Source organism: Lucilia sericata, unplaced genomic scaffold, assembly GCF_015586225.1.
Source record: "Lucilia sericata isolate MDLA Ls3-8-SP2 unplaced genomic scaffold, ASM1558622v1 Contig000084F_arrow, whole genome shotgun sequence".
Classification (NCBI taxonomy): Eukaryota; Metazoa; Arthropoda; class Insecta; order Diptera; family Calliphoridae; genus Lucilia; species Lucilia sericata.
In genome coordinates, this window is record NW_023994117.1 from 460704 (window position 1) to 475716 (window position 15013).

Below are 15013 nucleotides of genomic sequence, written 5' to 3' on the forward strand. Positions count from 1 at the left end.
TAAAAGATTAGCTCGTTTCCGTTTTTCATTATAAAAATTAAAAAAAAAATCAAATGTCATATTTATGACATTGAACTTGCATGTAACTCAATGGTAAATGTTTTTAATCTTTTTGACATTAACTGAATCAGAAAATTAGTTGACTAATTGTCAAAACAAGTAATTAAAACGTTTTTTTTCTAAAGATTCTTTAAAACATTTGTATCTCATTTGTCATCATGAGTGGGTTTATTAAATATATAAACTTTATTTGTATATTTATTAAAAAAAGAGACAGAGATATTTATTGAAACTCTTGATTGCAAATGTTTATGATTTTACCAAGAAATAATCGACTCATTTAGAGTTGACATTTTTGATGGTAAAACTATGGAGCTGAATAAGGGATCTATAAAAACACAATTTGCAGGATGCTCATTTAAGCCCGGTTGGTTGGTATTCAACTGTAAGGGCACAGACTCTTCCAAGTGTATTAGAGAACAAGTTCCTTTGCTGAAGCTTTGGACTGGAGCCTTACTTCAAGTCCTGTCCGAAGATGAAATTTCCAAGGCTGAGAACTATGTGGGATATTTCCCGGAAAAGCCCGAAACGGACACATCAAGGGTGCTATCCCTAATAGAAGGGCAAAATGCTGATTTGTCAGTGGAGTACTGGAAGGTACTGAACCGAGTCAGCAAAGGTAATATCCTAGAAATTACCCTTGCAACGGCGAAACGGTCCGGCAGACATTAAAACGTACCAACCAGCCAGTAATATCTATGGCACAAAGCACATCTGGTGCCTGCAAGTGAACTTGCATCACGCCAAGGCAGATTCTCATTTGCTATGTCGCAAGTTCACTACTGACCTCCTGGATGTGTATTTCACCCAGGAACCTTGGCTTAACTCGGGGCGTAATTAGAGGCCTCCAAACCGACCAAGGTAATCTGATATATTATCAAAATGCAATAAAGCCCAGAGTGGCTTAGACAGACCAAGCGCTTAATCACGCTATCAAGAGGAAAATCCCAAATGCTTAACAAAAGTGATCTCAAAATACTAACGAGACTATTCACGGGACGCTGTGGTCTCAGATATCATCAATTCATCCTAGGAAATGCCACAACGAAGCTATGCAGATTTTGTGGCTGTCAGAAGGAAACCTCAGAACACATATTGTGCAATTGTCCAACACTAAGGACTCGTCGAGAAAGAATCTTAGGTGCTGCAACACTAGCCCCGAAAGATATATTCAACTGCACAAAATATCCAAAATAGGGTCGCAGTGCTTAGGGCTCACTCTAATCTAATCTATGGAGTTTGTTTATACATCCTACCTAACTTTCGAGAATGTGCCCAATAAAATCAATTCCGAAATATAGAAAGATCTTTTAAAAATATGACAAAAAAAGGGTTCAAAAATTTGTAAGGATTGTCCAATTTTTAATAAGCATGAGAGTCCATCAGAGTCCATTATATACATATTTCATATATCTATATCAATATCAGGGTAACATTATCTATACCGAACTTAACTGATAATCTATAAGAGGGATTATATGGAGAGCAGGATCAATTATGAACCGATTCTGATGAAATTTGGGCTAATATACAACCTATTTATGTAGAATTTCATTGTTTAACAGCTATTTTTAAGTCAGTTATGAACGTCGGATCAAACATGTTCCGATGTTCGCCGTACTTTCCACAGACGGGCAGACGTGGCTAGATCGGATATTGTCTAGATGCTGGGTATAAACAGTTGGATGGAATTGTCTTCTTGGAAAGCATTTATTTTATAGAGCAGTTATAAAGCCTAGGAACTAGTTCGAGAGAAGCTTAGAATACAAAAATACTTTCCATCCTAGAATTCACTTGCGATGAATATTTTAAACAATTAAAACATCATACGTACAACTAAAAAAGTCAAGTGCAAATTCTGAAACAATCAAAATCATTCATTCAACTTTATTCATTACACATTTCATACTCTTCACCTTGACCAAGGTCTTGGCTAAAAAATTAAAACGTTCAAAACAAAATTAACGAAATAAAATGCAGTGTCTCAACTTTACTTGATTCGAACCAAAAAAAAATATATATTTTTTATTCCGGTTCAACATGTTCATACTTATATAGGAACGACTCGATATTTCAACGTACATATTAGACACACAAACGCCAAATCGAAGCTCTAATTGTAATAGTTTGCGTTAGAAAAAAAAACTACAGAAATAAAGAAACAAAAAAATATGTTGCAAGCCCCCACACACACACACAACCTTTGCAACAACATTGGCTTTGCCACAAATGTTCAGATATGGTAACTGCTATGTTGTTGCTGTGGAATGTGTGCAAACAACTTTTATGGTTGATTAACAACAATAACGTTTAAGTTTATGTAACCCAAAGCCCCCAGACTCTGTATTAAAAGTAAAAAGAAACTACACCTAAGACTAATTTAGTAAAAATTTGCTTTACAATCCGGAACCGATACGCCACTAACGATCTAAATTGAAATAGCAAGTCTAACTAATATCAAATCTATAATCATCGGACAAATAAAAAATATTCAGAAATATTTGAGAAAAATTTACAAATAACATGTTAAACAGGGTTGAGATGTATTCACTAAATGAAAAACAAAACCAAAAGTAATTTCGAGTGCATATTTAGAGACACACTCGTTCAAGTCTAGTCTAGTGGTTTTAGTCAGCAACGTCGTCGTCGTCAGTCAATACAAATTATGTTAACTATTGTTGTTGTTTATTTATTGTAATTTTTGTTATTGCTGTTAAGGTATTAACCAAATGCAATTATTACAATTATGTAACAATAAGTCAATGTTTTACTATTACATTACGAATACAATGCTGACTTGACGTTTATTTTTTTCGCTTTTGAAATCATTTGTGGCTTATTTTTTCTGGTTTATTTGCGTGCATATGCTTGTTCCAGAAAATTTAATTAGTATTTAGTTACAAATTAATGCAATCTAAAACTCTTATTGAAATAAATATTTAACACTCTACTGCTAATAGCATATTTTTTAACCTATCTTCCTTGTTTTATTCTTTAATAGTGGATGATGCTTCGGGACATTATGCTTCTGGTTTCTTTTATGGCAACAACTATTGGATGGGTTCAATGTCTCTATGTAGAGCAGTCTATCATGATGACGATGAAGAGGATCAAATACGCCGAGAAACTGCCAAAAATTCCGGTTTACCATTTGCCAAAGCTCATACGCAAACTTATACATCAGTCTATAATGAAAATCCACCTTTTATTCCGGGATTTTATATTATTAAAATGCTCCTGAATGAAACATATCCTACAAGTGTTGTAAGTACAATTCTTACTTTGGATTCCATTTAAGTTTCCGATTATATATACATATTTTTAATATTCCCCGAAAAATCTCTTTAAACAGTTTAGTAATATAAGAATATTTCTATAATATTGGATTGAGTTCCTTTACTCTTGTTATACTCCACACCATTTTAGTGGGTATATTGAGTTTGTGCTGATGTTTGTAATGCACAATAATATTGGTCCTATGCCAATCGGCTTAGAATCATTTTCTGAGACGATTTAGCAATGTCCGTCCGTCTGTCCGTCCATGTAAACCTTGTAATCAAACTTCAATGAAATTCAATGAAATTTGGTACATGATCTTCTATTATTTTAGTGACAAAACCTATTGAAAATGGTTATAAGCGGTCCATTAGTCCCCATACAACTGAACAAAGGGCATGTAAACCTTGTAATCAAAGTACAGGTCGCAATTTTGAAGATAATTCAATGAAACTGAACCCCTCGAATAGGGCTTTTAAGTTCATAATTATGTTCAATATACTCGTATCTGGACAAAAAGCTGCAAAACCAAGTTCTATACTAGCCTTCATGACCCTGATGAATTTTTCGATGATAGAGCCTCATTTGACCCTAGCCCCTGTACAAAGCCCTCTTCGAAATATGACTTAAATGTACACAATTTTATTCAACAAAAAAATGGCTAAAGTATATCTGAGACAAGGTACAATTCAACTTAAATGCTTTATTATTTATTTAATTTATATTTTATTTTTATAACTGTTGTAGGGTATTATATGGTCGGCCTCGCCCGACTATAACTTCTTACTTGTTTTTGTTCTATAAAGTTTTAAAATATAACGATATTTTTGAAAATGTTCAAATGTTTAGGGGCTAATAATGGGTTAATTCGGTAACCTCATATCATCGAAACTATTTAGGTGAGATTTAATGGCATTCATTCACTTCATATGGTGCTCACTTGTGTCCATTTAATTGCTGATTCTACTTAGTCACAGGAGGCTGCGCGAAGTAATGCCAGCTGCTTCTGGAATAAGACCACTCAGTTTCATTAATAAAGTTGAAGATATGTTTAGCCTTTATCCCAAAAAGCTCCTCTATATCTCAAAGAAAGGGATACTGACGGAATACGTCTCATCCTCCTCTTCATTATGACCGCTTCTTCAGAAGTCATTATATTCTGGAAACGTTGCTAGATATTCCACCCATTAAACATATTTAAGATATGAGGCGGCGCTTACAGCTGAACGGCTGTTTACTTTAGGCGAATTGGCCAAAAACGGTTATAGGACACGTCATCAATGTTTACTGGACACATTGGAAGGTTATACACATCGGACGTGCCTGATCGCATACCAGACACAGAATATGTCGGAAACTTTGAAATGCTGATCCTAGATAGAATGTCTTGGTCAAGCGGAACATTAAAGCAAATACCTATAGGTATCTGTTGTTACTAGCTTCCAGGCAGAAGTCCGAGCAATAACGGAATGCGTAAATTGGATTAGAATAAATATGGCGCCCACAGCCAGAAGTCAATTAGGTCGATATTAGGTGATAGAATTAAATCTAATACCGTATTGGTTTGCAAGAAAGCTTTAACAGAAAACTCTACCAGAGGTAAGGTTTACATCATTAGGGTACCAGGCCACTCGGGAGTAGTCGGCAACTAAAGGGCGAATATAATAGCTTTAAAGGGAAGGGAGCTCGAGGCAGTTAACCTGCCAAACGCAAAATAATTCGACGCAATAAAAGCTGAATATGGGTGAGAGAATCACATAAGGCCGCTAGGAATAATGAAACGGTGTATAGAACAACAAAGATTCTATGGAGTAACCCTGATGAGAGCAAGACGAGAAATCTCGTCAAAATGAGAAATTCTGAAGTTAGTATGATGGTACTTATTCTGAGTGCACACACAGGATTACGAGCACATTTATGCAAAATTGCACGTGCATATTCGTACTAATGTAGAGCATATGGAGAGGGCAGTGAAACTCTGGTTTCGTAACGCAGTAGTCAACATTCCATAACCAGACCACGCATCTAAAGCATTCCGTCTGACCGCTGAGTTAAGGACTAGTTGAATCGCTAGTTGAAAAGAACCAACTCCGTTTTCAGTGGATTAAGCTGAGGCCACTGGAAATGCTATATTTACTAAGTAGATTAAGAGCAGATTCCACGCGATATATTGTATCGAGAAATTTACTCGATATCAACACAGCTACATCGTTAGCATTTGCGATTCTCCTACTAATAGTAGGCTACTATATAGCTCAGATAGTAGTGTGTTCATAGACTCCACAGTACGACAACGGAACACCTCCACCTGAGAAGTGTAAGTTGTGAAACATTGACTTCAACCATCATAAATAACACTTATGCCCTATTACTCAGTAGCTTCCCAATTACATAGCAGTTGTCACATTGAATGAAGAACAGTTTCAACAGATTTTCGTTGGTATAAACATGTTACAAAAAACTTCCAGTGGAAATGTTAATCTTAGTCGAACAACAACAATCCGTTCCAAAGTTTTGAGTAGAAAAGACCAAAAAAACTAGTATTGTTAGTGCTTTATTTTGGTAATGAAAACAACGTTACAACTTCCACCACATTTGATAATATGTAACGTCATTAAACATGCAATATGAAACGAACGAAGCATGTCTGATGGCATTATTGAATATTTGAATCCCGAAGATTTTACAGATCAACCTCTCCTTTAAAAACAAAAAAGCTGAAATCGTTTATAATTATATAAAACGATCTACTAAAACATTTTTTCCTTTTCCAGGTTCGAACTGTTTATGTGGGTGTCTGTTTGCCCTCGTCTTGCTCCAGTGGAGATGTTAAAGAATTGGCCAAAAATGCTTATAGATCAATAGAATCACGAGCCATTAATATATTGGATGTACGAGTACCTACCGATCGGGAATTTAATATATTTGAAGATCGTACTTTTTGGATATTAATGTAAGTTTTGCCCCTTTTTAGCACATACTAACAATTGGAAATTATTTCGGAATTTTTTGCAGAATTGTATCAACAATTGTATTGCTCTTAATTCTAACGGGAACCATGTATGAAGTATTTTTAAGAAGACAATTGCGCGAAGCTTTGCGACAACAAGACAAGGAAATGATGAATAACAGTGAAACTTCTTCGGGTATTGGTTGTGCTTCCTCCGACTACAGTGATTCGGTGACGAATGAATCCTTGAAAAAAGAATCTCTTAAAGAATTGAATATAGTCCTTAACTTGCCACATACTGTAACAAATATTAATGGTGTTATTGCCAGCAATAGTACATCCGATGAACATCTAGAAGGGCATTTACATGAACCCGAGAAACTAAGCATTTATTCTGAGCTGCTGTTATCCTTCTCAGCCATAACAAATTTCAATGCCATCTGTGATCGTAATGTTGGTTCCGATACTATACCATCTATACATGGTCTAAGAGCCTTCTCAATGGCCTGGGTTATATTGGGTCATACTTGTATTGTCATATTTAAATATTCCGATAATTTGGAATTGCGTAAAGATGTAGAAAAGAATTTCTTCTTCCAAGCTATCACTAATGGACCATTCAGTGTGGATACTTTCTTCTTTATCAGTGGTTGTTTAGTATCATATCTGTATTTCCGCACAAATGCCAAGGGTAAATTAAATAAACTGGCCAAGGGTACCAACGAATTTACCAGATGCACAGCACACTTTTTCGGTTTGGTTATGTACCGTTTTATGAGGTATGTTTTTGGTTACAGAAATGAGAAATCTTTTTATTCATAAAGTTTATTTTTGTTACAGATTAACCGCTCCTTATTTGTTTGTCTTGGGCGTGGTGCAAGTGTCAATGAAATATTTGGCTACCTATTCTATTTTTGATCCTCCCACTAATGACCACATTACCTGTCCCGATTATTGGTGGCGCAATATGCTCTATATTAACACTCTATTTCCCGTGGACCAAATGGTAAGTAATATTTCAAGGTTTTCAAGTTTTTTAATAAAATGTTTACTTTATATTGCAGTGCATGCTTTGGAGTTGGTATTTGGCTAATGATACACAATTCTATATAATTGGAGCCATAATACTGATAGTATCAGTACGTCACTTTAAGTTATCAGCTTTTACAACTTGTGTTTTCCTTGTTCTCTCATGGATAACTACTGCCGTCATTGCTTTTACCAACAATCATCGTCCCGATTCTGATGATCCTTTGGCCTTGTTCGATAAAATTTATGATAAACCCTGGACTCGTTTGGGTCCCTATTTAATAGGCATGGCTGTGGGTTGGATTCTTTTCCGCACAAGTTGTAAAATACGTTTATCGAAACCAACAGTGATTACTGCCTGGACTTTGGCATCCCTGAATTTGTTCGTCTTAGTGTTTGGTCTTTATCGTGCCGAACTCTCACAACTTACTGCTGCTCTATACAGTTCTCTAAGTCATTCGGCGTGGGCTTTATCCTTGGCCTGGATTACTATTGCCTGCTCTACGGGTTATGGAGGCTTTGTGAATACTTTGTTGTCAGCTCCATGCCTTTATCCCTTCTCCAGAGTTACATACTGTGCCTATTTGGTTCATCCCATTGTTATACGTTCAATGGCATTGAATACGGATTCACCTTTACATTTGGGTGGTGATACAATGGTAAGTTATTTCCCAGCAAAAAAAAGTGTGGCAAAAGATGTAGAATTTTCATCACAACTAGTAACCCGAAGTGCTTCAAATTCAGGTGAAAAACCTATGAATTTTACATTAGCGTGTCATTGGAGGTATGTTGTTCATTTCTGACAACTTTGAACTACATCTAATCTTATCTTTAGAAGATGTAAAAATCCGATATTTGTATGTCAAAAATAAACCACATTCTTTCAATGAAACGCTTATGTAAATTTCATCAAAATTTGAAGTACTTCGAATATGTTGTTTGTAGTGACTTTTCTACATCTCTTTTCTCATTTTTAACTGTGTTTTAATTTGTAAGTATATGTTTGGTTTATAAAAGCGAAAAGTATGCAATCGCATTTTTAGATGTGATTAAGATGTCGTTTGTAAAGTATTACATCAATTATTTTTTGCTGGGTTGTAATGTATTTATTTTAATAAAGGAAATCATCATAACAAAATACCATCTTGTATTGTTATTTTTAAGATTAAATTATCATGCCTAAAAGTATGCTATTATTTTAATATCACTACCAAATGTTATTAAATTCACCACTCATTAAACTAGATTTGTTTTTAAGAAAAAACGGTAACTTCTATAATTTTATTTTCCATTTTACAGGTTGTCATGTTCTTTGGATTTGTGGTGGCCTCATATTTACTCTCCTTTGTGGTATCCATGTCATTTGAGGCCCCTGTAGTAACAATGCTCAAAATTTTATCTCCTAGTCGAAAAAAGCGTTTAGCTTAATTTATCAATAACTAAAACAACAACTACGCTTGCAATTGTTTTATATATTTTAATTATGTACATAATTATTTGTTAAGTTTATTAAAACAAAAAAAAAAAAAACTCGAAACGAAACACTCCTCTATTTATCAACGAACTAATAATAAAAAAACAAAAAAACTCATCATACATTTTTCAAGATTATTTAACACAAAAAAAATAAATCATTATAAAATTAACATTATTCGAAAAGAAATCGTCTAAATTATAAAACAAATATTGTCTATTTTATTATGTACTTATGTATTTGTATATTTATAAAATTAAGAAACTTTTCACAAAAAAAAAAAAAACGAACAAACTCTTGCTATTTCTTACTTTTTATTTAAATTATTCCAAAGGATTAAGGTCGTTTATAAAACATTTTACATTTTTTTAACACATTTCAAATACACGCCAACATACATGATCATTTCATTACTATCTACTTTGTTAAAAGAAAACATTTTAATTATATGTATTAAATATTTGTAATTAGAAATTAATTAATAAATAATCATAATGTTTGTTAATGAAAAAATTCGTATGTATACATAATGTGTATGTAATACAAGTTGTTATATAAAAATATTTTTTAATTTAAAACATAAACAAATATAATGTGCTAAACTCATGTATACATTGAATTAATTGAAAAATAAAATGTTTAGTCTTAAACCAATCTATTGATAGAGTTGTTTTTATTTAAATTGACTCAAGATATGCAGGCGTGCTAAATTAAAAAAATGTCAAACTTCGGAAAACAAACACAAAATATGATGACTCAAATCTTTTATCCAATGACAACAACCAAATATTTGTCTACATTAAAATATGGAATGTATTTATTAAAATATTAAAATTAAAAAAGTCTTCTACATTTATTTACTTAAGTTTCTTATCTTCTACACTAGTAGTGGCAGTTTCCATTGAATTTTCCATCAAACGTTGAGTCAAATCCTCATTATCCACCGTCTCTTCAATAGCAAGTCCTGTATCAAGACGTTTCTTATCGACTGGATACAGCCAACGTTGATACAAATATATAAGGAATACAACATCATCACGCAGACAAGCGACACGGTGGGCAGTTGGCATAGTTATAATAAAGGCAAATACATCATCAATAAATGTTATAAATGCTTTATACATAAATGCTCGCCATGGCAGATCTGCCACAGACTTAAGTTTATAGTTAACAAACAATTGAGGAAGCATAAACAGGAAACCGAATGCATAGACGCCTTTTACCAGGGAATTCAGTGTCCAAGAATACCAACTACGATGTGGTTGATAAATAAGTGAATACACTGCTCCAGCTATGCATAAAGGATACAATAAATAGCTGAGGTAGCGCATGCCTTGTTTATCAAATTCCTCGGTCTTCGATTCAGCAGTACCAATTGCCTTCGCCTCACCTTCTTCTGAACGTTTGTGTATGCCCCTTAGGGTGACTTCTAGTTTGAGAATTTTTTTGCACTTCCATAATTCAATTAAAACACCAACTCCAGCTGGTATTGAGACCAATAAAGAGCTTTTCTCCTCCAACAAGTACAGAAATATGACGATCTGGGAAAAACAACGCCAAAGCGTAGTGCGCATAGAGAGACCTTGATAGGACTTTCGTTGGCGCCAAAATATTACATCGTTTTTAAAGGAAAGAAAATCGAAGAGAGTCTGTAAAAGAACATTTTAAATTGCGTTTTTTTTTTTACTTTAAAATTCTAGTATTACTTACATGAATACTGGCCAGAAATATAGTGGCCAAAAGGAAATATAGATTTGTTTCAGACAGCACAGATTTAACTTCTTCAATGTCGTTCTTAGTGAAACCCATTTGAAGCATCATCTTCATTGCATGCTCTATCATAAGCATTAGACGTAATTTACCAATACTCATGGGACGGAAATGAAATGTTATAGTAAATGTGGTCATATTACGGTTAACGGGAACTAAGTTTTTCATGCGTATATTAAAAAAATCAGTCTTCAAAATGGGCAAAATCTGTTGATGTCGATTGACATGTATCAATTGTGCCATTTCAGGTGGTACATCCTTCGCAGATAATGAGATCAGATCGGTAAGCAAAGATACATGTACTTCAGACATAATATGAGTTTTGGGTTTAACTGCTGCTGCTGAATTTTTCTTTGCTTTAGATTCTTTCTGTTGGTCCTTCTGCAAGAAAATTTTAACATAAACAAGTTTGTTTCTTAAATCTTTTAACTTTTTGGCGTATCAGCAACAAACAACTCAACTAAACTAAACTTACATTACCACTCTCTCCTAACAAATTAAAGGCTTCAGCTTTTGGAATCATGTACTCGGTAATACTTAAACTATGTATTACAGTGGGCCCATCTCTTTTAAGAGTCTTCCATTCCAAAGGTTCACCTTCTAAAGCCAACACTACTTGTAAGTGTAAAGTGCCATTGCGTCTTGTCTTTGCCGGCACTTGAATTTCATAGTCCTTTTCATAATGTTCCCAGTAATTGAAATTCTTTAATGACTCTAGTTTAGTTACCTCGGCAGAAATGGGATTTGCACTGGTCGAGGTAAATAGGGCCAATTGCATACGTGGTCTATTTGTCAGAAAGGAAGTGTAGCAGGGAATGTCACTACACTTGAGTGTGGTAAACAATTGGGCCATCATCCACATTGAGTGACCGATGTAGCCAAGAAAGGCTACTCCCAAAATTGTGGTGATCGATGGAAAACCCATTTTTATTGAAATATTAATTAATAATTTTCCATTAATTATGAAGAACAAACAGAAAACGCCTTAAAAATAGAAATAAAAAAATGCCGAACAGCTGAGTTGTATACAGAGACCAGCGCCGGCAAACATTAAGAAAACGGCGGTTGACATTATAATTTTCTGTGGCGCATCAAAATTGGCTGCAGGTCGGCAACTTTTCATTAATATGTTATTTTGAAATAATTAAACAATTCTAAAAATTGTATTATCAACGTTCCAAACACTTAAATAAGATTTATCTTTCTTTACCAATATTTAAAAACCAAGACTATCCAACATCCCAATTTATTCCAAACAATTTTTATAATTTTAATAAAAAAACCTGATATATTTAAATGGATATATTTCCAATTAATTTATTGAATTTCTAATAACGATTACTGTGAAGTCTCATTGGCAAAATTTCAAACTGTATGTGCCATTCCTAAATAAAAGCGTATAAATTTTATAAAAACAAAAATAATTTGCGCAAAGCTCAACGTCTTTATTTAGGTTTGGCTCTACGTGTGTAATAAATAATTACATTCTGGGTCCTTATGTCGATCTGTCAGTTGGAAACCGGATAGGCTCTGAATTGGATGAGTTCCAGTGCAGAAATGTTCCAAACTTACTCAGTGATGGTGATCTCCGGTAGGTTAGTGTTCTAGTCTGGCAGACCGAAGGTGATGTGTTCGATTCCCACCTGAGGCACTGGTTAAGGAGCGCACAACACCGATAGAGACCTAGGTGTATTTCTTCGAATTAGATGTATATACATCCTCCTTTCAAACTAACTAACTATTCAGTGATGACAAGAGAAGTTTAGTATTGAAAATTGTCAAAATTGATTCATAATTTTAAATATTTTCAGGTAGGTGGCACCCGGAATACAGTTAAAACCGCCATAAATGTCGTTTATGTAGCAACCGTGATACAATTTTGCAGAAGTCAGTTTTATGGTAAGGTAAAATGAAGAAATTGATAGATAATGAAATATGTATTACAAATCGAATTTTTTCTTAATTATATTAATGTTTATTTCTTTTGGAATCATCTATTAAATTTTTGAATTTAGATTTAAATCAATATTTATGTTGAAATTGAAAAATAAATCATTGTTGCAATACAATACTATACTTTAATTTTATGTTTTATATTTAAATGAGTCCATCTGACTTATACCACAAAATAATTAAATGAGACAGATAAGTTAAATGTGTTAAAAACTAAACCGAAAGTTAAGATTGAACATAAAATGACTTTTTCACTTCCTTTAACCATTTCGTATACCCAGAGCTTGTTCAAGTTCAGCACGTTTCTGATTAACTTTCGTAAAGAAATAACGCGAAACGGCCTCATGGGTCCAAGGCTGATAATAAAATTCAGCACGGCGTTCTTCTTCTGGATTGCCAGCTACATCAGTCATAGCCTAATAAATAATATAAAACAATTCAGTAATTAAATCACCAAATATAAAAATTAAAAAAAATCACCTTCAAATCTCGCGTTTGACTAACTATCCAACGCTGTATGAATGTTTGAGGATCTTTAGCAAAACTAAGGAAGAATTCCCGATTCGTTTTCATTTGATTGATTGTATCCACGGTTTCGTGAATTTTGGCATCAAGACCTTGAATTTCCTGCTGACTGGCAGTGCTCATTAGGAAGTTATTCATTTGTGTTTTAAGTGTATCATCTACTTCCACATCGATATCGTAACAAGCTGTCTGTTTATTCTCGGCCCCACTTTCTATGAAATGATTAATTACAATTGGATCTGGAGGATGTAAAAGAGGATTTAGTCGTTGAGGAATTTCCGCAAATTTCATGCGTTGGCAACCAAAGATTTGTTCTAAATACTTGTCACAATTAATGTATTCCCTTTCATGGGCATCCTGTAGCTTGTGAGTCTTTATATATTGCCACAGCGCAGATATAATTACAGGCCGGGTTTGTGTATGAACACCCAGCAGACGAGCCAAACGTGGGTCCAGCTTAAACTGTAATGGCTGATAATCTAATAACAGCAGTATGGTGCAGCGTACATTTCTATCACCAGGTCTTTTAACTTGGAAACCATCGGTCTCTTGTGTCGTATGTGTACGATGCCACTCAACCAAATGGTTGTCAGGACCATAGAGCTCCTTGTCGAGTTCAATGACAAGTGACTTGAAAAATGACGAAAATTTCCTCTTAATTTTCGTATTGGGATCACCCTTACCATCCTCCAATAAACGACCTTCAACGCGCAGTTCCCACGATGCTACCGAACCCTCATCACCGTCATTTGTAGGTTCTTTGCTGGGATAAAAAGTATTCGAAATGAAAATGCGTAGTTTACGTTTTTGTTTCATGGGACGTTTAAGAGCTTCCTGTATATCTAAACGTTTTCGCATTATAGTTGCATCTAATTTACGTTCGAATGTTAACAAATCCATATAGGCCTGAGACTCCGGCACCAGATCACGCACTTTTTGTGGCAATATCTTATCGGCCAACTTCTTTTTCTTTTTGGCCGCTGAAAATTCACTTTTATTTTGTGTACTGCTTACAGTACGCGATTCGGCAGAACGTTTACTACCCCCACCACTGCCTGTCCCACGAAGACCACTTTGAAAACCTGGCTGTGAGGCACGCTGATGAAGTGGAGGACCACTAGGTGAATTTGTGTTAGCTTGCACCGTTTGCGGGTTGCTGGGATGCAGAGGGAAACCTCTTTGCTGCAATGGAAATAAAAATGTTTGTTTTTTTTTTGTGCTTCACTATCGATCAAATACATATGTATTCGCATACGTACCGGAAAACCCGTTCCAGCTGCGTATGGACGCATACCGGCTGCTTGAGGTGGTGGTGGTTGATAACGTGGCTGTCCAGGCACTGGTGATTGCCCTGGCTGGCCAGGAGCAAATCTTTGAGACATTTTATTTAAAAAAATTAGCAGAAAATCTACACGACAAAAATTATGTACTCTCTTTCAACGACGCAAAGTTTTGTGGTGAAATGACGCCATTTTGCCTGTCAAATGTCAAAAAAGTGCAGAGCCCTGCGCCGACAAATATTTACGGCGGCTGACACTAAAAATATCGGCGGCGGCTTAAAATCGACTGTAAGCTGGCTAAGTTCTAAAATACGCTAATTTTAAAATTTTCAAAGATTTTAAATAAAAACGGAATCCGAGAGACTTTTTAAGTGGGATTTTGTATATAATTTATAACAATGAAATAGAGCAAGAACATTTATTGCATCAGTTTTTTAAAGTAAAGTATTACGTGATTTGCAATTTTTATTTCCTGTATATGTACTAGGGTGATCGATTATTCGACATTTTCCAAAAACCGGTTTTCGAATAGTTCGAATAGTTGACATTTCAAAAAAACCGGTTGATATTTTTCAAATTCAGAAAAAACCGGTTAACCGGTTTTTCATAATAAATAAAAAAATATATGTTAATTTGAAGAAATTAATGTTTATGTTTAAATTTGATTAATAAAACATGGCCCGAAATGATTTTTAA

At 34.5% G+C, this 15013-nt stretch overlaps 3 protein-coding genes across 4 annotated transcripts in view; 1 reads left to right on the forward strand and 2 right to left on the reverse strand.

Annotated features, from left to right (window-relative positions):
- The window catches only part of LOC119599663 (nose resistant to fluoxetine protein 6), a 45130-nt gene extending 35754 nt beyond the window's left edge, over positions 1 to 9376 (forward strand). Inside the window, exons 1-7 of one of the 2 annotated variants that reach the window (XM_037949532.1) lie at positions 2700 to 2778; positions 3062 to 3324; positions 6111 to 6289; positions 6352 to 7065; positions 7127 to 7292; positions 7351 to 7974; positions 8615 to 9376. In XM_037949532.1, the coding sequence (XP_037805460.1) occupies positions 3118 to 3324; positions 6111 to 6289; positions 6352 to 7065; positions 7127 to 7292; positions 7351 to 7974; positions 8615 to 8743 (2019 nt within the window). In that variant the 5' untranslated portion in view covers positions 2700 to 2778; positions 3062 to 3117 and the 3' untranslated portion in view covers positions 8744 to 9376. Of the gene's footprint in view, positions 1 to 2699; positions 2779 to 3061; positions 3325 to 6110; positions 6290 to 6351; positions 7066 to 7126; positions 7293 to 7350; positions 7975 to 8614 lie in introns of those variants that run through there. The other variant, XM_037949531.1, reaches the window with a different exon arrangement.
- Positions 9377 to 9578: 202 nt separating this feature from the next.
- On the reverse strand, positions 9579 to 11592 carry LOC119599664 (cleft lip and palate transmembrane protein 1-like protein). The gene is made up of 3 exons (XM_037949533.1): positions 11035 to 11592; positions 10500 to 10940; positions 9579 to 10438 (listed from the first exon to the last, which is right to left on the reverse strand). The coding sequence occupies exons 1-3, from the start codon at positions 11482 to 11484 to the stop codon at positions 9647 to 9649; spliced, it is 1683 nt and encodes a 560-aa protein (XP_037805461.1). The 5' UTR covers positions 11485 to 11592; the 3' UTR covers positions 9579 to 9646.
- A 1019-nt stretch (positions 11593 to 12611) lies between these two features.
- On the reverse strand, positions 12612 to 14516 carry LOC119599673 (brahma-associated protein of 60 kDa). Its single transcript, XM_037949548.1, has 3 exons — positions 14297 to 14516; positions 12993 to 14219; positions 12612 to 12928 (listed from the first exon to the last, which is right to left on the reverse strand). The coding sequence occupies exons 1-3, from the start codon at positions 14417 to 14419 to the stop codon at positions 12773 to 12775; spliced, it is 1506 nt and encodes a 501-aa protein (XP_037805476.1). The 5' UTR covers positions 14420 to 14516; the 3' UTR covers positions 12612 to 12772.
- Between the last annotated feature and the right edge of the window lie 497 nt (positions 14517 to 15013).

Coding starts and splice junctions, on each gene's coding strand:
- LOC119599664 (XM_037949533.1), bottom strand. CDS start 11,484: ATGGGTTTTCCATCGATCACCACAATTTTGGGAGTAGCCTTTCTTGGC. Junction 10,941..11,034: donor TGTTAGGAGAGAGTGGTAAT/GTAAGTTTAGTT, acceptor ATTTTCTTGCAG/AAGGACCAACAGAAAGAATC. Junction 10,439..10,499: donor TATTTCTGGCCAGTATTCAT/GTAAGTAATACT, acceptor GTTCTTTTACAG/ACTCTCTTCGATTTTCTTTC.
- LOC119599673 (XM_037949548.1), bottom strand. CDS start 14,419: ATGTCTCAAAGATTTGCTCCTGGCCAGCCAGGGCAATCACCAGTGCCT. Junction 14,220..14,296: donor CAGCTGGAACGGGTTTTCCG/GTACGTATGCGA, acceptor TTTCCATTGCAG/CAAAGAGGTTTCCCTCTGCA. Junction 12,929..12,992: donor GTCAAACGCGAGATTTGAAG/GTGATTTTTTTT, acceptor ATTATTTATTAG/GCTATGACTGATGTAGCTGG.